Below are 23,194 nucleotides of genomic sequence, written 5' to 3'. Positions count from 1 at the left end.
ATACGTTAGAAACATGCCTGAGCCCGAGGAGAGCAGACTGCTGGGCTGAGGGAGGCTGGAGGCTGAGTGTCCACCTGGGAGTGCGAGGCAGCAGTGCAGGCAACAGAGGAGAGGGAGGAGAGGACCCTGCAGAAGCCAGGGGCTCCCTGGAGGTGCAGGAGGCAGGGGGAGGCACCAAAAAATGCCTCCAGGGTTTCTGGTGGTGACTGGGCAGATGGAAGTGGCCCTCTCCAAGCCATGGCCCCAGACTAGATTTGGCAGGAGGATACTGAGCTCTCCTGGGACACCTACAGCCCCCAGGAGAAATGGTCAGAGGAAAGGAGGCTCTGCCAGAGGGTGGGGGCAGAAATGGGGCTGGCAGGTGGCTGTGTGGCAGGAGTGCTGGAAGGAAGACATCCTGCCTCCGCCCAGGCCACCAACCCAGTAGCTGAGGCAGTTTCTACTGTCTTTCCACCCCTCAATAAACAAAAGGCAGGACATTCTCTGGCTGCCCTGTGGTAGAAGGCCTGGCACCTGGTGATCTGGCCCAAATGACCCCTAGACCCAAGCAGCCACAGCTGCTCAAACATCCTGCATCCACTCCCCTCTCCTGGCATTTCATCCCATTCTCAACCCTAAATTCTCTTGTCCCCCTCTTAGGTCTCATTCTCATCACTGGGGATCTGGAGATAAGAATATCACCTCAAAGCTTGAGGGAATTAAATGCTAAGTGTAGGTAGAACAACTCGGACAGTGACAGTCCCATAGCAAGTATGCAACAAGAAAGTTTTCCTCAGTCTTTTCTAACCTGAAATCCTTTAACTTACAATCACCCAGATGAATGTATTTGCCCTATACTCTGAGTCCTAGCCCCGCCCAGCCTTGATCGCCCTTTGAGGCTGAGCACTGACTCCGCCAGCTCTCTGAGGGCCTCCTCAACACAGCACACAGGGAGCCTCCTTCTGGGACCCTGACAGCATCTGTCACTCGGGATGACACTGAAGTGTTTGCTGGCTTGAGGCTCTTTAGAAGTCAGGTTGGTACATGGGCATCTCTGGAGTGCTAGTCAGATCAATGAATACCTAAGTAGGAGTCCCCAGTGTGACCAGGTGAGGGACTCAGTAACATCGATGAGCACACTAATCACTGACTAGAAACTGCCCCCCCGAGGGCCTGATGTGTGCCAGGCCCTGTGCCAGGAGGATACACAGAGAGACAGGGCACTGCCAGCCTGCCCCCTTCCCTTGAGGTGCAGGCAAGCCCAGTTCTGTTCTGTGTGACACCCCTGTCCCCATCCATGCACGCTGCACATGTACACACGTACACTCTCAGAGACTGGGAGCCTGATCAAAGCCAGTTCAAGCCCCAGGAATGAGGAAATGGGAAAAAAAGGCAGAGAGAAGCCACCCAGGATAAGAACCAAAGCAAAAAGAGTGGGGGAGGTGGCAGACGAAGATGGGGTGGCCTCGTGGGCTGTGTCAGAGGGAGCAGGACCACAGGGTGCAGGGAGGTGGTGCCAGGAAAGAAAGGATAATCGTGTAGGAGTGAAGTCCACAGGGTGGGCCAAAGCTCAGGACGAACCCCGGGAATTCCTGGTCTCTACTTCCTTCATCTGAGTCCTCCACCTCTGGCTCCTCCCACTTTGATCACCTGTGACTTCACAAGCTCCTCCTGTCAGGACACAGAGCACATGCTGGGCTTGCCTGGCTTCCCTCTCAGCACCTGTGGGGCTTATCTTAGTCTCCAGAAAGTGCCCACTGTGAGAAAAGGTCCTGGGAACAGCCAAAGGGGTCCCTGTGACTGGGGAAGGGAGGAGCTCGCCCACTTACCAGGGCTGGTGGGATCTCAGACCGCAGCCTCCCCGTAAACATGTCACTCCAGTGGCATCGCTGTGGCAGGAGGAAGAACAGAAGAATTAGCTGGAGACCCTCCAAGGCAGCCTGAAGTGGACTTGAACTACCCAAGCATTGTAAGACTTCTTAATGAGGGCTTTGTCAGCAAAAGCTAAACCAGTTCTGGTAGAAGCTGGTGGGACCTGAAGGCCTTTCCTCATGTCAAGTTCCCCCAAGGGCCACGGGGGGCTCAGCAGAAGAGTCAGAAAAATCCCTGACCTGCCCGATCCTCTGGCTGGACATGTGACATGATTCTGAGAGATGAAGGAACACAAAAGTAAACAATATGGGATTCAGCATCAAGGAAGTTACTCTTTCCAAGTGTCTTTTCAACCCCTCTGACCACCTCCAGAAGACGGGCCCCGTTTGGGGCTGGTGGGTCTTGCCCACCTCTCCACTTCTTGCCCATCTATACCTTTTTAAACAAAGGGAGAGCAGGCCTTAGGCTCAGAGCTGTTAGGTGGCAACAGTGTCAAATCAGAATTCAATAACACTAATTTATTTCTTTTATTGTAATGAACACTGGCTTTCCATTTATAGAAATGACATCTGCTTTGAAATTACTTAAAAGGGGCCGGCCCGTGGCTCACTTGGGAGAGTGCAGTGCTGATAACACCAAGGCCGCGGGTTTGGATCCTATATAGGGATGGCCGGTTAGCTCACTTGGGAGAGCATGGTGCCGACAACACCAAGTCAAGGGTTAAGATCCCCTTACAGGTCGTCTTTAAAAAAAAAAGAAATTACTTAAAAGTTAAATAATTTAAAGAAAGTATTAGGCAAATGTCACATAGGTGGTGGCCACATAACTTGGATGTATGTCACACTGGCCAGCAGAATTTGGTCTCTATGCACACGGCTCTATCCCCCAATACTGGTTGCTGTGTCCACTCCCAAAATAAAACCCTGGCAACCTCAGCTTTCTCTGGGCAAAACCCAGGACTGATGGGATACAGGGAAAACCACTTTCCCCCAGACAGCCAGTCCTTAAAATGTATGAACTAAATCCAACCTTATGTACTAGGGAAGTTGATATTTGTAGAAAAATTATCACATTCTTCAATAAACCAAATCACTAGCACACCTGGGACCTCAGCTGGATGCTCCATATGGGTTCTACTCAGTGAGTTACACCTGCACACAAGTCTTTAGGGCCAGGAATATGCACCACAGCCTGAGCACGTTGGTCTCTTACAGCAGACACTGGCATCTCACCCTGAAGTTCCCCAAACCATGCTGATGAGCTAAAGGGTCAGCATGAAACTCCATGGCACAAGGCCAGGGTCCCAATCCTGACTTAGCTGACCCCAGGCTGTCACTCCCCGTCTGGTCCCTGGTACTCTATCTCTGTACTCTAGCCTTCATAATTTCCAAGTGAACTGCAGAAGACTTAAGAGCTTGGGCTGACATCTGGGCTCTATCCCAGCCCACTCCTCGTTGTGTGGCCCTGGGCTCACCAATCAAGACCTCACTTGTGTGCAACAACATGGATGGACCTTGAGAGAATTATATTAAGTGAAACAAGTCAGGCACAGAAAGAGAAATACCACATGTTCTCACTTATTGGTGGGAGCTAAAAATATATAAATTCACACACACACACACACAAAAACCGGGGGGGGGGGGGAGAAGATATAACAACCACAATTATTTGAAGTTGATACGACAAGCAAACAGAAAGGACATTGTTGGGGGGGAGGGGGGAGGGAGAAGGGAGGGAGGTTTTGGTGATGGGGAGCAATAATCAGCTACAATGTATATCGACAAAATAAAATTTAAAAAAAAAAATAAAAATAAAAATAAAATTTAAAAAAGAAATAAAAAATAAAAGTAAAAAAAAAAAAAAAAAAAAAGACCTCACTTGTGCACTGTTGCGGCAGGGGAGGTAACATCTTATCTTGCATCAGCACCAGGCCCAGAACACTGTGGGCCATCAAGGGCAGCTCCCACCCTGCACCACCCTGGGTTTCTTCCTGCAGGGGCAGGCCTGAGATGGTGGGGTGGGGAGATGCACTCAAGGCGCTGGATCTGCACGGGGTGCCAAAATGAACATGGCACTCCCACAGGCCAGGCTCTCTCACAACAACCTCTGAGGGAAGAGGAAGAGCTCCATTCATAAAAGAGCCCAGCCTCAGAGCAGAGTTCAGTGCAAGGCCATATGACACAAATAAGGTGTTGGCACTGGGCCTTGAACCCAGGCCCTGGATGCCAAAGCTCAGCTCCTGCCACATCCTGCAGGCTCACAGCTCCTCCATTCCTGCTCTGCACAGGTTACAGAGAGGGCTGAGTTCTTTTGTTGGAAAACAGCCCAGCTTATGCTCAGGGAAAGTCCAAGCCCTGGGCAGGAGAAACAATCATTGCCTTGGTATAACCTGACCACGATCTCCCTGTGGAAACAAACATCAAGGGCCACTCTGTAAACTAGCTTGCAGGCCCTTCCAGGGCAAATCCACTTTGTTTCCTGTCATGGCCCCTGGACCTGTATTCCCTCCCTTCAGAAAGTATAGTGGGGGCCAGCCCGTGGCTCACTCAGGAGAGTGCGGGGTGACAGGTGGCTAGCTAGGCCACATACCTGGTCTATGACCCCGGGCTATTTAATCAGCCCCTCTGTGCCTCAGTTCCCTTGACCTATAAGATGGAGACTCAACCTAGTCTCTTAGCTGGTTGCTGTGAGGTCGAATGACATAATACACACAAGCTTTGCCCCATACACATTAAGAGACGCATAGGTCTCCCTAGCTCACAACTCTTCAGACTTTAACATGCTAACACACACTGGGATTCTGGGGGAGGGGAACATACAGTGACATCCCTCTGACATTCTGATCACATGACACCCTCACTTTTCTTACAGGGCATATTGAAAGACCAGTGTTCAGTGGAACCCACTTTGGCAACGCCGGAACAGAAGAATCTGAACTGGTCTTTGTGTTGGCCAAGAAGGGGTCCCACTTGGATCTAACCTCCAAGAAAGAACTTGCCTCAGCTGTTAGGAGTAGTTAGCTGCACCTTCCCAATCCACCAGCATCTGAGCTGAAGCCTGGCCATCTCTGTCCAACACAAGACTCCTTTAAGGGGGAATCTTTGCTCTGGAGCTCTCAGCTTGGTGGATGTGTCAAAGTCTCCTGATGGCTACTTCTGCAGCCTTCCCTCCTCACAGGTGTCACATCTGCCTCATGAACTGTAGGCTCCCCACTTTATCTTTCACAGGTGTTACCCCAATAAACCCCTGCACTAATAACACAATCTCAGTGTCTGCTTACTACAGGGAGAGGGGCCCTGGCCAGTGCCATGTGCTTCGGAGAGGCCAGGAGAAGCTGTTCAGGTGAAAGTTCATAAAGCAGGGGCCCAGGAGAGTCTAGATATAGGGAGGGGTTGTGGCGATGTGAGCCAAAACTGGGCCTGCTCACCCTGCAGATCTCACCTTCAACTCCGACTTCTTCTCTAAGGCCTTGGCGATGACCCTGGCTGCTTCCACACCCACCGTGTTGCCCTCCAGGCGCAGAGCCTCCAAGTCGTCAAAGTCTTCGATCTCTTTAATCACATCTTTAGCTGCCCAGGACCAAAGAATAGAACCTTAAGCTTTTGGAGTCATGAACAGCTGAGGCAGAAGAGAGCTTAGCTTAGCACCCACCTTGTCACTCACACTCCAACAGTTATGGTGCACCTACACCATGGCAGGGTTCTGGCTTACAAAGGAGAATCAGACAGGCTCAGCCTAGCAGGGGACACAGCTACACAGACAATTCCTCTGTACTGAGTGTTAAAACAAGGCATGTATAAAAGCTGAGAGCCAAGGGAAAAGAGCAACTGGCTGCTTGGAGCAATGACAACTTTGCCAAGTGCGTGGTGTATGCGCAGCCTCCAAGGAGGCAAGCGCGCTATGCCAGGCAGGGAAACAGCACCCAAATCAGAGGACCAGCAGGCACAATGGCACAAAGGCCTTCAATGTTAAATGACTCACGTGGGATATTTGAGCATTACTGTACTATTTTATTATGATGAAAAATTCCAAACCACCTAAACGTCCATCAAGAGAGGATTGCGTGGTATAATATACAATTTGTTATGTATGTTATTTATATAACATATATATTATATACATATTAGTTACACTAAAGTCATTATGAATGGTGACACAGGTGTTTTTTTGAAAATACTCATGTTATAGTGATAAGTGAAAAATGATGTCCAACAGTGTTTAGCCTGATCACACTGTAAAAATGTTATATGCACCCACACACACACACACGCACACACACAGTCTCTCATATACCACCACACACACACATAAAACACATAAAACAAGGTCCAGAAGCATAGAAACCAAATGTTAAAAAGTGTTAAAGGTGGATTATGGGTGATTCTTCATTTTTTCACCATCTGCAGTAAAATGTTCTCATATCAGGTTATAAAGCAGCTTTTATTTTTAAAAAAAATTTATGGCAGCTAGCCAGTAAGTGGAACTGAACCTTTGACCTTGGTGTTATAAGGCCACACTCTAACTAACTTAGCTAACCCATCAGCCCTAAAACAGCCTTTAAAGGATCTAGAATAGAATCCTAATTATTTAAAAACAAAACAAACAAAAAACCCCCACTCAGCTATGTTCAGAAGAAAAGAAAAAAAACACTATTACACTAGAAAGAAAATGCACCAAAATTAACAGTAGTTATTATATCCTTGGGCTATGTGATAATGAATATCCCCCCTTCTTTGAGTGTTTCTGTATTCTGTAATGAACATATACTAATTTTTTAATCTGAACAAAAACACACAAGTTACATGAAAGAAAACAAAATCCAGTCTGGCTGGCAAAAGATGGAGTGGGTGACATGATAGGAAAGAGATGGAGATGTGTGTGGGAAATAAAGTTTGAACTTGACCTTACGGTTTATGAAGATCACAGAAGGGTCTTGAGAAAGGTGTGATTTGCAACCTGTAAGGGGCTCCCTAAGAAGCTGTCCAAGCGGTGTGTGGGGGGGGTGTCTCTGTATACATCTCCCTCTCCCTCCCCGTCTCCTCCACTGCAGCATCCCTTCCTAGGAACCCTTGCCTAACCTCCCCAAGCAGGTCAGATCTCCACTCCACAGGCTTCTCAGCCCCTGGATCTCTCAAGTGTAGTCTGCTACAATTTTATACCTGTTTAAATGATAACTTGATTATTATATGGCGACTCTATTAACACTACCTTCCTCACTGGGTCATGAGCTCTGTAAGGAAAGGGACTCCCTCTGCCTTGGCTCACTGCTACGTCCCCCAGAGATGAGCACATAACACAAATATGTGTGTTTTACACACATGAACTTATACATCCCCCAACACATCTAATAAGATAGTTACTATTACATCTATTTTACAATTGGGTAAATTAAGACACAGAGATAAGTAAATGTATACCAAGGTCACACATCTAGAAAGTGGTGACTGGCATTCATTTGCCATTCCTCATTTCATGACAAGGAAGGCTAGACAGGTAGTAGCCTCCTATTATCTAGAAGGGGAAGCTGAGATTTCAAGGAATGAAGCAACTCTGCTCAGGAGTTATAGGAAAATGGCAGAGCCAGGTTTCAGACTGATTTTCCAAAAATGAACCTATGTGCTTCTCTCTGAACTCTTGCTTCTGTGCAGACCACAGATATGATGCAGCCCCCAGCAGAGAAGGCCCTTAACCCTTCCACCTCCACTTTCCTGGGTGACTACTCTGGGGCTGCATCTCCAAGGCCCCAGTGGACCAGGCCTCCTCTGCAGGTCGTACCCAGGGCAAGGGCTGGGATGCCCCTTCTACATCCAGAGACTGGCCAAGTCAACGAGGAGAAATAATGGCTGCTCAAGAGAATGTTTGTTTACACAGTTCTTAAAAACAAGGTGACAGAGATGCCAGGACCCCAAGGAAAGACTCGACTTATGTTGTATAAGTGATGTAATTACACAGACACATAAGCACTGTGTTGTCCACAAGTTCAGCCTTGTGGAGAGTCACAAGCAGAAAACTTGTGAAGGAAATGCACCAAAATGGAAAGAGCAGGGTCAGGAGGGGACAGGGGTCACAGGTACGCTTGTCTCTCTCCTTGGTTTTCAATCCAAATGGAGTTAAGCGTAATTGGAAAACACTACTCCTAATATAACAGGTCAGGGATGGGTCCCAATCATCCCTGAATAACCAATTGTCATGAAGCTGTCTGAGAGGACCTTCTCTTTGCAGCCTCTACCACCTCACAGAGTTGGGGATGCTTACTGCTCTGCCACGGAAAGCAGAAAGGCCTTTCTTTGGTCCTTAAATGACTTACTGAGGAGAGAAAAGAGCCTTGTTCTTACTACCAGTTCTGTGGCCTCTTCACACACCGGCTCACTCCCAGCTCTATCTTGGGCCCATGATTAGGCCTCCAGGCTCCTCAGCACAGCCTGCGAGGGCTTCTGCCCTGATCTCTGTATGAGATTCTGATTTCCTTTTTCCCAAGCCTACCCTATGTGTCTCAGCTCCTGTGACTAACTCACATGGTTCTCCTTGCCTGTGGTGTCCTTTTTTCTTAAAGACATCTTCCAAGAACAGTTCAAATACCACCTCATCCATGGAGACTTCCTGGGCCCTCCTAAGCTAAAAGTGATCCCTCTCCCCGCCTTACTTCCCACAGCCCTTGTTCACGTCCCTTATGTTCTCACTCTGTCTCCTGTTAGTTAATCTGGGTACCTCATTCCTACTCCAGGTTAGAAGCTCCTTAGAGCTGAGCTTGTAAGGCTGGGCATCCCTGGTGACCTACACAATGGGAGACACCATGTCCAGCCTATGCTGGTGAAGTGGACAAGTTACCTGCATGGATTTTAGAGTCAGACAAACTTGAATTCTAATCCCAGCTCCACTATTTATAGCTATGCCCTTAGGCAAGTCAAATCACCTCCCTGAGCTTCAGTTTCCCTATCTGCAAAATGGGGATAAAACCTATCTCAAGGGATTTTGTGAAAATAAATTGAGATACCATTTAAATACTCTGTTAAAATTCTGGCTCTGCTATTTACCAGCTGTATGACTTTAGGCATTACTTAAGTCTCCTAAATCCTTTTCCTTTATTTATAATATGGTAATATTTCTACCTATCTCCCACAGGGATGATGCAAGAATCAAAAGAGATAAAAGCACAGGGAGAAACGCTGGAAATTTTAAGGCCCTAGAGATATTAGGAATGTGCATCACACAATGCTCCCAGGAAACCAAGGGCTCACTCAGTCTCTGACCCGGGGGAGGTGAGCAAGACTGCCTGCACACCATGACAACAAGGAAAGTCTACACCAGTCTCTCTGGTTGGGCCAGAACCCCAAGAGGCCTTGACGGGTACTGATGTAGGTGCCTCTGCTTCCTGACACCAGGAGATTTAGAGTTGGCCTGCATTCTGATTCCTAGTTCTCTGCAGTTCAGTGCCTGTACACACACAGAAGCATCCATCCGTCTCCCAGGGGTATCTTGCTGCATGGACCAGAACCTCCCTAGAGGGCCCAGAGCATTGTTTTATTTATTTGGGGGGGGACTGGGGGGGGGGCAGCTGGCTGGTATGGGGAACTGAACTGTTGACCTTCGTGTAATAAGGCCATGCTCTAACCAACTGAGCTAACCAGACAGCCCCCAGAGTGTTTTTTGTTTTTTTCCCTGAGTGTTGCTGAATGCAGCTCCACAAGGGCCTCAGTTCTGGAGAAGGCAGCAGACATCCCCAGGCCCAACCGGGATCACGGGGGTGAAGATGGAAGGGGGATGAGCACCAGATATGAAATCAGAAGTCGGGGGTGTGTCTTAGAATTGCCACTAACCATGGCTTCTGATGAGGAACCATCCCCTCTTTCTGAGTGATGAAGTACCCAAAGGGCTGCCCACAACAAACAGGCAGACCAGCAGGGAGGCCTGTGTGTGCTATTGGGCAGGTCATCTTGGAGACTCAATGTTAGAATGGGCTCAATGACACTTACTTCACAGAGTTGCTAAGACAAGTAATGGAGACAACATAGCTAAAAGAGCCTGACAACTAGTACGAGTAAGTGTTCACTCACTTTCTCCTCTTCCTCCCCTTGGCCAACCCATGTAGGAACTCACCATCTTCTGCAGTGTTCAGTTTGAGGCTCTTGCCCTTGAAACTTAGTTGTCCCCCAGCCACCTGGGTTTTGGCTAGTGTCTCTGCTAGCTTGGCAATGTCTTCAGAGGCCATGGTGGCCACGTTGGTGGGCTCCTCCGGAGATCTATAAACTGAGGAGACCAAAGATGCATTAAGAAGGGGAGGAATCTCCTGGGGCCTCTGGTTGGGGTCTTGGGGGGACAGGTAGGACATTAGCTGTCTCTGATGCCTGAACCCACCCTCCCCTGCTACGGAGACCCCAAAAGCTAAACTGCTGAGAGAAAATGACAACAGCATTAGAGAAGGAACAGTTCTAGAAAGGTAGAGGAGGTAACAGAAAGCAGGAAATTAATGTTTTAGCCTCTGAAGAGTTACCATCTTAATATATGTTCTCCTTTGCCTAGCTGGGACACCCAGCAAAGCCATGTGAGTAGCCCATTTCCTGGGCCCCCAGTGAATAGTGGTCAAGTCCCAGACCAGTAGCTGCAAGGAGTCTGTCCCAAGCACACACCTGCCTGATCATCTTGGCTGCTCACTGTTTGAGGGTCCCATTCCTCAAACAGGACATAGATGGCTATAGGGTCCAGGTCATCCATCCCAAGGAATGCCTCACCGCCCATGCTGGCATGACTCTGGGGCTGGGGCACAGGGGTCAGCCCACGGAACTTCTGGTTTCAGCCCTGGCCAGGAGACTGGACAGGCCGTGGTGGCCCCTCAGGGGTACCTAGGAGACCAAATGTCTCTACATCACAACAGCCACCATCACAATAGGCCAGGGATAGAGTTGCCAGGAAAAGGAGCTTCCAGCCTGGAGCTCATCAGACTGACAGAATGGAAAGCTTCACTTCCCCAGAGAGGAAATGGCAGGTAATCAGGGGTGACCAAGGAAGAGTGATATGGGGAACAAAACTAGCAAGTACTATCCAGAGGCTTCCTCCCCCAAACTCCTCATCTTCAGATACAGTTGTGATAGCACATTCCCCACCCATCCCCAGGCCTCCTCTGGGCTCAAACAGCCAGCTTCCGATCCCCTTCTCATTATCACCCTCATTTGTCTATGTCTGTTCATCTTCATCAATTATTCTTCTGGGTAAGGCATCCACTCATTCATTCAACAAAACATTTACTGAGTACTACTATTACTATGTGCTGGACATTATTCCAGGTACCAGGAGTACAGCAGTAAATGAAACAAAAATCCTGCCATCCTGAAGCATGTGTTTTAAACAAGGCATTTAGTATGTTAGACTGGGAAAAGGGTAAGGAGTTTTGGGGGGAGTTGCCATATATATATATTTGGGGCGGGGCAGCTGGCCAGTCAAGGGATTTGAACCCTTGACCTTGGGGGAGTTGCAATTTAAAGTAAAATGATTAAAGAAGGTAACCTTAGTAGAGAACAAAGATCTGAAGGATATCAAGGATTGGGCCGCGCAGACATCTGGGGGAGGAGTACTCCTGCACAGGGAATAGCAAACGCGAAAGCTCTTGTTGCGGACAGGGGGCTGGAGGAACTGCAAGGAAGTCAGTGGGGCTGGAGCACAGAGAGCAAGGGGGAAAGTCGGCAAGAGATGAGAAGAGAGTTAACAAGGGAGCCAGGTCACAAAGGCCATTTTAAGAACTGTGGTTCCCCTCTGAGTGACAAAGAAAGCCTCTGGAGAGTTTCCACCAGGGGAGAGACTGATCCCACCTGTGTTTTGACAGGATCGCTCTATCGGCCGCACAGAAGGTGCTGAAAGGATGATGGGAAAAAACTGAATAAAAATTAACCTGAAACCCCACTACCTCATAGAGTTCTGGGATGGGACAATTGGAAGATTGAAAGGTGGTAGCCGTAGTAGGGAGTGTCTCCAGATGGAATAGGGACACAGAACTTCTCAGCTTGAAGGGGCCCATTTCTCAGTACAGGAGAGGGGACACACACACACACACACACACACACACACACACACACACACACGCACGCACGCACACACACACACGCACGCACGCACGCACGCACACACATCCCCCCACACCTCATCCACCTTAAAAACTAAGAAGCCGAAGTACAGAGAGAAAGACTGATTGTCCAAGGTCAGCAGAGGGTCAGCGGCAATGCAAAGACCACCGTCCTCTCCCCTCTCGGCAGCAGCGTCGGAGCCTTGCTTCGGTGCACATCCCCGCTCCCACAGGCGTCAGCAGTGACTCACGCCGACTCCGGGAGCAGCGGCGCCAGCCCGGGCACCCCGCGGGCGTGGGCCTACCGGGAGGCGGCGGCGGGGCAGCGACGCGCGAACGCAGGCCGTAAATGACAGGAGCCCTGGCCGACTCGCGCCGCCTCCCCTTGACACCGATGCTCCCATGACACACCGCTGTTGGCAGCTGCAGGATGGGCGGCTCGGGAGAGTCAGACGCCCTCTCTGAGCCTCAGTCTCCCCACCTGTGAAAGCAGCCAGCGCCGCCCAGCAGCCCCACTCCCACCGCCACCCGCTCCGCGCTCGGCTGTCGAAGGCGAGGTGGCGAAGGCCGAAGGGGCACGCGCAGCTTCCTCGCCCAGTTCCAGGGCCACACCGCGTCCCCCACCCATCCCAGGCAGGTGACGGAGAAAGAAAAGGGACCCCGATCCTACCGTAAACAGGCGGCGCAGCCACGTGAGGCGACCCGAGCGCGCGCGCCTCCGCTCGGCGGGGCGGAGGCTGATTTAGGGTCCGGTCAAGTCGGGGTCGCCGCCAGCGGGTCCTGCGGTCCCGGTGCCCAACCCACTTGTCTGTCGCGAGGCTCTTCGTCACTCACGTCCCTCACACCACCTGCTCTCCGCACAGCTGCGGATGATGGCGGAGGAGGAGGATTTTGAAAGCCGGCAGTTTCTTTCCTCCGATTTGATTTGTTCGAGGCCCAGGCCGGCGTCACCTCGGCCCGCGCGCGCGGCCTGTCGGGTATGGGAGTCCCGTCGTGCTGCGCGGGCCGCAGCGGGGCGCGCGCGCGAACTACAAGTCCCATGATGCACCGCGCCAGGGCGCCCGCGCCGTCCGCCGCCTGGCCCTCCCTTTTCGAAGGCCTCGGGCTCTTTCTCGTGGAGACCGAAGGGTTGTGTTCGGCGGAGAGAGCCCGGAGAGACTACAGTTCCCTTAAGGTTTTGCGGCCGGGAGGCTCGGCCCTTCCCGAAAGGTTCAAGTTCACGTAACTTCATTGACAAAGTCTGGTATTGCCAGAGGCTCGCTGCAGGGTCTCTTCAGTACGAAGTATTCGTAAGTGTCCATGTCCTGAAAGAAAAGACTCCCCCCCCCCCTTTTTTTTGTCATGAAGTTGAAAGAATATTTGAAGGCTTCCGCATATAAAGCCACGAATTATTTGATAATTAAAAAGGGAAACTAGTAACCCCATAGTGGGGAAACTCTGTGGACACCACCTTAATCCAGTGATCCACGTTAACATCGGCAGGACAGACTGACATCCGTCGCACACCTACTGATGCGATGCACTGAGAAGGCCACGGCATCACCTTCCAGTCAACAGTGTGTGTATTAATCTACTCACGAGGAAACACCAGAGAAACCCAAGCTGAGGGACATGCTGCGGAAAAACCGGCCTGTACCCTAACAAAAACGTCTTGAAAGGCAAAAGCTGAGGAACTGTTGTCAAATAAAGACTAAAAAGACATGACAACTGAATGCAATGCGTGGTCCGGGATCGGAGCCTGGGTGGGTGGGGATTACTAGCAAGGACAATATTAAGACAATTAGCAAAGTTTGGCTGTATTAGATAATAGTAGCGTGTGTGGTGGTGGCGTTTTGGCGGCTGGCCGGTAAGGGGATCCGAACCCTGACCTCGGTGTTATAAGGCTGCTCTCTAACTGAGCTAACCGGACAGCCCTAGTATTGTATTAATGTTATGTGTATTGCTTTGATTGTGGTACTGGGTTATGTAAGTGTCTTAGGGTAAAATTTGTATTTCGTCTTTGTCCCCGTTTCCTGGCATGCAACTCCTAAAATCCTTAAAATTTTCAAAGTGGTGAGTGCCTTTTTGTGTGCTAATGACTTCACTGATGCTTGGCAGCCCCTTGGTAGCTTCAGGATGGGGGCCAGTCCCCAGAAAGACCAAGGCAGGGTTAGACGGTTGGAACTTTCACACACTCTCTTACCTCGGGGGAGGGGAGGAGGCTGAGTGTTAAACTGATCACCAATGGCTAATGACTTAAAGATCATACCTACCTAATAAAGTCTACGTAAAAACCCAAGAACAGGGTTCAGTGAGCTTCCAGATAGCTGAACATGTGAAGGTTCCTGGAGGGAAGCATGCTTCCTGGGGAGGGCATGCAAGCTCTGAGCCCCTTCCCCCATAACCTTGCTTATGCATGTCCACACTGGTATCCTTTGTATTATCCTTTATAAGAAACCAGTAAATATAAATATGTGTTTCCCTGAGTTCTGTGAGCAGCTCTAGCAAACCAAAGGAGTTGGTCTGGGAATCCCAGTTTATAGCCAGTCGGTCAGAAGCACCAGTAAAACAACCTGGGGCTTGTAATGGAAATAGGGAGCAGTCTTGTGGGACTGAGCCCTCAATCTACTGGATCTGGTGCTATCTCCAGAAAACCCACACACATCTGGGGTCACAGAGTATTATGTGTTGATTGTTGAGTGAGACAATAGCAAAAGCACTTTGGTTTTTCCTCTACATCCTTAGAGTAAAAGATTGCCCTTGTTCCTAGGGAAAAATGCTGAAATAATTAGGGGCATGATGTCTGCAACTAATTTTCAAATGACTTTTAAAAATGTGTGTATACATAGAGAGAACATGCAGAAATGTGGCAAATAAGTGGATCTGGGTGAAGAATACATGGCAGTTCTTTGAACATTTCTTCAAGTTTTCTGCAGGTTTTAATTTTTTTAAGTACAAAAATACAATTAGGTTTTCTTTTTTTAACAAAGAACTTTTTTTTTTTTTTTTTTTAAAGATGACCAGTAAGGGGATCTTAACCCTTGGCTTGGTGTTGCCAGCACCACGCTCTCCCAAGTGAGCGAACCGGCCGTCCCTATATAGGGATCTGAACCCGTGGCCTTGGTGTTATCAGCACCACACTCTCCCAAGAGGTCGGCCCTAACAAAGAACTTTTAAATCATAAAATAAGGTGTTTGTTATAAAGACTTCAATCATTACAGAATCAGATAAAGAGAAAAGTAAACATCTCCCTAAACTCTAGCATCAAAAGAAAATCGCGGGCCGGCCCGTGGCTCACTCGGGAGAGTGCGGTGCTGATAACACCAAGGCCCCGGGTTCGGATCCCATATACGGATGGCCGGTTCGCTCACTGGGTGAGCGTGGTGCTGACCACACCAAGTCAAGGGTTAAAATCCCCTTACCGGTCATCTTTTAAAAAAAAAAAAAAAAAAAAAAATCGCCATCAACATATGGGGCCTTCTTTTCCAGAATTACCTCTCACAACTCGGCCACCACATGCTTTTGCTTTACCTGCAATTCGGAGTTAAACTGTGCCAGACCCTTTTACACACAGCTAATTTAATCTTTACAACCACAAAGCGGGCATCATTACCATCCTTCTGAGAGCACAGACATGAGAAAACTGAAGCTCCAGACCAAATGTCACTTCCCTGGTTCACACACTACTGAGATATGGGTCCTCTTTCCACTCTCCTTCCTGTTGTCTGCCTGTAAGGCCCAAATCAAATGCCACATCATCCAGGAGGCTTTCTACATCACTCAAGCCAGAATCAGTCTCACCCTCCTGCAGGTGTCCACAGCAAGCTGCAAGTCCCCATGGCAGTTGGCCTGCAGCTCTGAGGCTTTTTCACACTCAGAGTTAATAGTATTCTTGGCAGCTTCTTCCTCAGCCGGGGAGGGTCTTCTTGGCAGGAACTGTATCCATCCTGGCAGTATCTCCTCTGGGCCTGGTGGGTCATAGTTGCCTCAGGTTTCCTCATTTAAACCAGACTCTAGTCAGGGTCACCGGATGTTTGCTTAAAATGAATCATCATCTGAGAAGGCTGAGATACTCCCAATTAGGTCTGATGCTATGCCTGTGCTGCTTCCAGCGAGGACTGATCAAATCAGGCTGGATTTTCCTCGCAATGATCCCCAGGCTCCCTTTCCCAGTTTTATTTTCTGAGACTTTCCTGGGTCCTCAGATAGAGACCTCCAAAGAAAAGAGGAGGGTGGGCGGCAGAACATATTAGATGATCTTCCCCTTCCTCATTCAGCTGATGGATCATGGGATTTTCAGAACTGGAAGGGAATTCTTAGATAGCAGAAATTCAATGACCCTTGAGGGCCAAGGCAGTAACAGAAGTAACGGGGCCTGGTGGGGCTTGTGGAACATTGGAGAGAGTACATGTTCTCCTGAAGGTGTTCACCTTCACAGCTGAAAATCACAAACCCAGCCTGACAGCACGTCCTAGTGATGTAGATTCTACCTCAAACCCCTTTACAGATGGGGAGAAAAGGAGACAGGAGTTTGCTCAAGGGTGCACACTGAGTCAGAAAAGTCCAGAATCAGGGCCGGCCTGTGGCTCACTTGGTAGACTGTGGTGCTGACAACACCAAGTCACGGGTTAAGATCCTGGTCATGTTTTAAAAAAAAGAAAAAGAAAAGTCCAGAATCATCTCCGCAACATGCTTGGCATCCTCTCTCTCTCTCTCTTTCCTGACCTTTCTCAGGAAAGGGTTACCACGTGAGAGCTAGTCTGCCTGGCCCAAGAAGTGGAGTCATAGCTTTTGACAGATGAATAGAACCATCCTAGGCCACCCCCTCCTCATTTCAACAGATGAAGACCTAAGGCTTTCAGAGGTCAATTAACCTGCCTAAATTACACGGTGATTTAGACAAGAGACAGCAGAAGCCAAGTGTCTAGGGTCCTTTTCAACACACACAAAACAAGTCACTTTGTGAGTGTGAGGTGACTGTGAGGGGAATAAGGAGAGGGGTAGTATTTCAGACCTTTCTCTGTTGTGCAGCATTATTTCTTTTAAAGAATGTTTTGAAGAGAAAAGCAGGCTGCCTCTGATTAGTCTGGTTTACTTAACTGAGTGTTTTATTTTATTTTATTTTATTTTATTTTATTTTTTTTTTTTTTTAAAAGATGACCGGTAAGGGGATCTTAACCCTTGACTTGGTGTTGTCAGCACCACGCTCAGCCAGTGAGCTAACCGGCCATCCGTATATGGGATCCGAACCCGGGGCCTTGGTGTTATCAGCACCGCACTCTCCCGAGTGAGCCACGGGCCGGCCCTTAACTGAGTGTTTTAAATTCCATTCTGATGCCTGAAAGCAAACTTAATTGCCAATTGTAAATGGAATAAATAATAGTATTTATGCTGGTTTCCTAAAAAATACCAAGACTGCTGACTTGCCATTTAGTCAGATCAAAAACAAATGTTTGAAGTATGCCAGACATGTGAGGAATGTGAAAAGAAATTCCAAGATCCAACCAACTGGCTGCTGGCCTGGGGTCCCTGGAGAGAGATGGGTCTGCTCACCCACAGGCAGGAGAGAGTCCCCTAGGGTCACCTCCACTGGTGGGAGGGGGTGGCTGCAGCCATGTGAAGAACACTCAAACCAAATCTGCCCCTGCCTTCAAGCCCAGGGCTCCCCATTAGAACACATTATTTTTTTTAACCTCAGTGAATAACCATAATTAAAATAATGCATTCACTCCACAAATAGTTATCAAACATCTATGTTCCAGCAGGCACCATTCCAGCTCCTGAGAATCCAGTGATGAATGAGATAGAAAGAGATCGTGTCCGCAGAGGAGTTTAAATTCTGCTCTAAATAATGTTTATGGAGGGTTTCCTGATACCAAATGCTTTTTAGCACCCTGTACCTGCCAGCTGCAAAAAAACAAAAAACAAACAAAAAATGCTTTTTAGCAGATTATCTTCTCTTTTAATAATTCTTTTGTTCCAATATGCAAAAACTTTATTTTTTTTTTTAATGAAAACTGACAGGAATTTTTAAAAATTAGTATAAATGCAAAAGAACATAAAGAAGAAAGTTTAAGGGCCGGCCCGTGGCTCACTTGGGAGAGTGCGGTGCTGATAACACCAAGGCCACAGGTTCGGATTCCTGTATAGGGATGGCCGGTTGGCTCACTTGTGAGAGCGTGGTGCTGACAACACCAAGTCAAGGGTTAAGTTCCCCTTACCGGTCATCTTTAAAAAAAAAAAAGAAGAAGAAAGTTTAAAATTACCTGTTTCTTTTTTTTAACAAAAATGTCATGTGGATTGATGAATGGATGGATGAATATGTGATAAAGCATATACAGGAAACTGTTAACAATGGTAGAATAATCCAGGGCACGTGGTTGTTCACTGTGTAATTTTTTCACCTTTCTGTGTGTTTGAACATTTTTATAATACCATGTTGGGGACAAAAGTGACCAAGTTTTATCGCCTGCATTTCATCTATTGTATTATAGTTGTGTGGTGGCTAGCTTATCTCACCTTCAAGGCTCCTGGATCCTCCCTCTCTCTTTTTCATGTCACCCTCACCTTTGAGAATCTGAATTCTATGGACTGGGCCCCAGAGAATGTATTTTAAATTAACACTCTCACTTATATCAATGCTTTGCATGTAATAAGTCACTTAATCCTCATAGCGACCGGGTACAAGTATCAGTCAGGATCCTCCAGAGAAACAGAATCTCCAGCGACCTACTCACATAATAAGCTCTTGGGGGTAACTAGAGACAGATCCAGATTTAAGATCCATGTCATGGTGCAGTGATCATGCCTTATGGGTGGACAAGCTTGGGACTAAATACAGTCTGCCTCTTTCTTAGCTGTGTGATGTTGACCAAGTCACTTAACAGCTTTGTGTCTGTTTTTCACCTGAAAATGTGTAAAAACAATCTCTACCTCACAGAGTTTTTGAGAGGGTAAGAGAACCAACATATGTAAAGTGTTTGGCTCATAGTAAACGAGAAGTGGTGGCTGTTACTATTTCAGCTTTAATATGGGGACATACAGCACTGCTGACAACTTCAGGGCTTCCCAGAAAACAACCTACTGGTGCCAGCTTCCTGGCCCTCCAAAAGCACCCCCACCTCTAGTTGGAGTTTTATAATAAAGGCCCCTTTACCATCTCAGGCTCCCCAAACAGTTTAACTCGTTGATGCCACAATGAAGACATGGGGGGCTGGTATCCGGCTGAACCCCCCTTGAAAGATGGACCGTCCTCTTTTAAGGATATGTTATTTCACCAGCAGTCTGGGATGGTGGAATCACCAGACCGTTTACCAGCTAGTTCATCTGAGGCAAGATGCAGTCATTCAACTGGCTTCAGCATCCTCATCCATAAAACGGGAATGATAACAACCCTGGTGCCTGATGTGATGCGTTGTCAAGAGTGTTTCACTGTAAGTTGTACACGGGGTGTGGGAACCAACATTGATTGAGCCCTCACTGTGGGCTGGACACTGTACTACATGCTTCACAGGCATTGTTTCATTGTAATCCTTGAAACAAACTTTATGTTGACTTGGTGTTCTTACCCTTACTTTGCAGATGAAGAAACTGATGCTGTGAAATTGCCCAGGGTCACACAGACAGCAAGTGGCAGAGCTGGGGACCTTGGTCTTCCTAATGCCACCTCAGCGACATCCCTACCACACCACCCAGCCTCCTGAAATCGCCAGGCTCAGTGTGACACTGCCTTGAGCCCATGATCTTGAGTCTATCCCAGGCGATGCAGGGGTTGATTTACTACTAAACATCTATGAGAGTGGAAAAATCATTTAAAGGCTAGGGGAAAAAATGGAATTCAAAGATAATATGAATTTGGGCCGAGCCCGTGGCACACTTGGTAGAGTGCTGCGCTGGCAGCGCGGCGACGCTCCCGCTGCGGGTTCGGATCCTATATAGGACTGACCGGTGCACTCACTGGCTGAGTGCTGGTCACGAAAAAATGACTAAAAAATAAAAATAAAATAAAATTAAATTAAATTAAAAACTTCTATAAAAAAAAAAAAAAAAAAAAAAAAAAAAAGATAATATGAATTTTTCCATGAAGTTTTTGAAGACCTTCTGGAGCACTAGACTCCGCTTTTGTTTCTAGATGTAAATGTTCATCCACTTCATGCCAGAGGCTGTCTTTTTGTTAATTTAAGAGTAGTGAGAAGTGAGAAGGCACCCACAGAAGGAAGAGTTCAAGAACTCCTGAAGGGGTAGATGCGTTTCATTCTCCTTTCAAGTCTTTAAACACAGCCTGAGGTTCTCGTCCCTCTTAGCGCTTACTACCTTACTACAGTGTATTTAAATGTTTTAAATTTGTCTCACTGCTGTATCTCCAGTTCTAAGATTGTATCCGGCACAAGAAGAGATAACAATTGTTCTTTTTCTTTTCTTTTTTTTTTTGGCAGCTGGCCAGTGCAGGGATCCGAACCCTTGCCCTTGCATCATAACACTGCCCTCTAACCAACTGAGCTAACTGGCCAGCCTCGAGGAGACAACATTTGTAAAGATAAAGTCTGCCGGGCTCACAGCTGATCCACAATAAATGTGTGTTTGTGTGTAAAGTGAAGAGGAAGAAAGGGAGAAATTTGGGAGAACTCTCATGGAAATGTGGGAGTCCTCCAGAATCCATGTGGCAAGTAGTGGTATGGTGGGATGAACGTTGTTTGGAATCAGAAGCTCTGGGTTCAAATCCAGAAATGCCATGGATGCTTACAGCTGGCCTGTCTGGTTAATTTCCCCTTACATAGCAGATCTTCTAAGCAGCCTCAAATCCCTTCTGGAAAGAGCCCTGACAAAAACTCTATCCTTAGAGGGCCGGCCAGTGGCTGACTTGGGAGAGTGTGGTGCTGACAACACCAAGGCCACGGGTTTGGATCCGATATAGGGATGGCTGGTCAGCTCACTTGGGAGAGTGTGGTGCTGACAACACCAAGTCAAGGGTTAAGATCCCCTTACCGGTCATCTCAAAAAAAAAAAAAAAAAAAAAAATTATCCTCGACTGAACTTTATTTAGGCTCCCCTGAACTTTTCAACTAGACCTCGACGTTTGGACTTGCCTATTCACTTCTACATTGTCCAGTTTTAGCAAGAATCCTGCTAAGTTGGTTTATCTAGAATCCCGCATAGTCCATATCTGATCATCATCAACATCTAATCAGGTTCCTCCTCATCCACCCCAACATCCCCAAGTGATGAATCTCGTTAGGTAGGTTAGGACAGAATCCCCCTTACCTCTGAAAATAATTTAGTAATTTTCTACCCACGGACACCCGCCTCCCCTACTCCTGGGTTATGAATTCCTGGTTGCCCATGATGAATGCCAAGTCGAACCCAATCTCTCTCTCCCCACGGCCCCACTGCGATGGTTCCTACATTTACCTTCATGCCCCCGCCCCAAAGTCTGCCTGACCGTCTTCAACAAGTGTCATTGAATATTTTTTTCTTTAAAATCCCATGCATAAGACCCCCGACCAAGTTAGACCCTGATTCCTTACAGAGCTTTCGGTCCTCATCTGCGAAAGGCGCACGCAGCAAGGGTTTGGGGGAGCCTTCCCTGGAAGCACCTGTACCCAGATGGGTTTGACCAGCATCAGCCCAGAAAGGCAGAGAAAACCCCTTCATAGGAAGGGAGGACACTTTGAAAGAAACTGAAGGTGGATTCCAGGCATGAGCTGCCCACGGGGAAGGGGCCTTCCCCGACGCCCCCACCCCCGCTCCCAGGTGCGCCGCCCACCCCGGGCGCGGCCAGGCGAGGGGAGCCGCGCGCTCTAGGACCGAGGAGGAAGAGCTGCGGGCGACGGAGCCTCCAGCGGGTGCAGCCGCGCGCGGCTGGCCGAGGGCGCTGGAGATGAAAGTCAAGCGCTCCGGAGCCGCATGGACGGAGCTGCCGGGGCGGCGGCGCCGGGAGCAGGATGCGGCCGCCCGTAATTAAATAGCATTTACTCTTATTATTACTAATAATAATAACGTAATCATACCTCTAGTCATAGCATACCATTTATCGGGCTCGGCGCAGGCCCGCGGGGAGCGCAGCCCGGCCGAGGTGAGTGCTTGGCGCGGCCGAGCCCGGCGGGGCAGAGGCCGGGCCGGGGAGGAGGCGCACGCCGGGCCATCGGGACGGGGGGTCTTGCCAAAAGAGGGAGCCCCAAGTCCCCATTTCCTCCTTTTGGGGGATGCCGGTCCCCGAGCTCGGCCCCAAAGTTTCAAAGTTCTTGCGCGGCGGGGACACCTGCCGCCGCGGGGACTCGGCCGCCCCTGCAGCCCCCTGGGGGCGTCTTGGAATCTGCTCCTGGGGGGCCCTCTCCTGGGGTCCGGAGCTCTGGGCGTGCGCGGACACCTTGCTGCCCCGCGGGGGGTCTAGGGGGCTGCAGGGGCGCAGCCCGCAGCGCCCCCCTTCCTTTTGTGTTCGCCTTGGCCCCGCAGCGCCCGGAGTTGGAGGGGCCGCGGCGAGGACCGGGGACCACGGCCGCCCGACGGGCCGCCTCTGCCGGCTGCGGCGGCCACGCGAGCCCGGGGATCCGGGGCCTGCAGCCGGGCCGGGGGGAGGGGGCGGCAGGAAAGGGGGGCGCGGTCTGGGCCGGCGGGGCAGGGGGGTGTTTCCGGTCGCGGGCTCGTCACCGGGCTCAGAGGCCTGCAGGCGGCGGGGGGCGGCGGGGGTCCTGTCGCCGGCTGGGAGCTCCCTCGGACTGCGGGGCGCGGGCTCCGGCGCCTGGGCTGGGGCCACCCCGACGGGGCTGGGGGGCCTGGAGTCCTCCTCCTGCCCTCAGCGGGCCTAGGGGCTCCTTCCGGGGCCTGCTCCCTCCTCCGTTCCCCCCTTTCCCCTTGAACTGTGTTTGGTTCGAGTGTTTATAAGGTGCCTTGTTTTGGGGTCTTTGCACAGAGAGAGACAAAGCCGTTTTCCCAGGAAAAAAAATTATGTAGAAACAGTTCACTTTGATAGGACCTCATGGCTGTGGTGGCGACATGGCATGAGTGGAGAAGACTAGCGGGGGGACCCCAGTGGGAGTCTCGAGTCTGGGGGCTGGAGTGGGGGGCTGGGGCCACAGCAGCGCCGTCGGGGACTTCGTTTCTCGGGTTGCGAGACAAGACTTGGGCTCCTAAGCACAAGACTTTACATCTCAACTTCTTGCGTTTTCCTCGGCGCCTGCGGTTCATCCAGTCTGATGAAAATAGCAGAATGCAGATCCTTGAATCTTCACACAAATGCGATAATTATAGTACATTGAGCAACTGTGTTGGGCACGAAATTCTAGAGGAATCTTTAGTCCTACTACCAAGACT

General features: G+C 49.3%; 2 protein-coding genes across 3 annotated transcripts in view; one reads left to right on the top strand and one right to left on the bottom strand.

The window, feature by feature from the left end:
• The window catches only part of RANGAP1 (Ran GTPase activating protein 1), a 28,774-nt gene extending 15,945 nt beyond the window's left edge, over nt 1–12,829 (bottom strand). Inside the window, exons 1-4 of one of the 2 annotated variants that reach the window (XM_063074750.1) lie at nt 12,576–12,829; nt 9,949–10,098; nt 5,293–5,420; nt 1,809–1,868 (exon numbers count right to left, since the gene is read on the bottom strand). In XM_063074750.1, coding sequence (XP_062930820.1) covers nt 1,809–1,868; nt 5,293–5,420; nt 9,949–10,060 — 300 coding nt within the window. In that variant the 5' untranslated portion in view covers nt 10,061–10,098; nt 12,576–12,829. The remainder of the gene's footprint in view (nt 1–1,808; nt 1,869–5,292; nt 5,421–9,948; nt 10,099–12,575) is intronic. The other variant, XM_063074749.1, reaches the window with a different exon arrangement.
• Nucleotides 12,830–21,712: 8,883 nt separating this feature from the next.
• ZC3H7B (zinc finger CCCH-type containing 7B) overlaps nt 21,713–23,194 on the top strand; it is a 51,297-nt gene continuing 49,815 nt past the window's right edge. The window contains exon 1 of the mRNA XM_063075307.1: nt 21,713–21,956. The gene's annotated coding sequence lies outside the window, so the exon portion shown is untranslated. The remainder of the gene's footprint in view (nt 21,957–23,194) is intronic.

The sequence above is a fragment of the Cynocephalus volans genome, chromosome 12, assembly GCF_027409185.1.
Source record: "Cynocephalus volans isolate mCynVol1 chromosome 12, mCynVol1.pri, whole genome shotgun sequence".
NCBI lineage: Eukaryota > Metazoa > Chordata > Mammalia > Dermoptera > Cynocephalidae > Cynocephalus > Cynocephalus volans.
The sequence above is the reverse complement of the archived record's forward strand: the minus strand, read 5'-3'. Positions and strand labels throughout refer to the sequence as shown.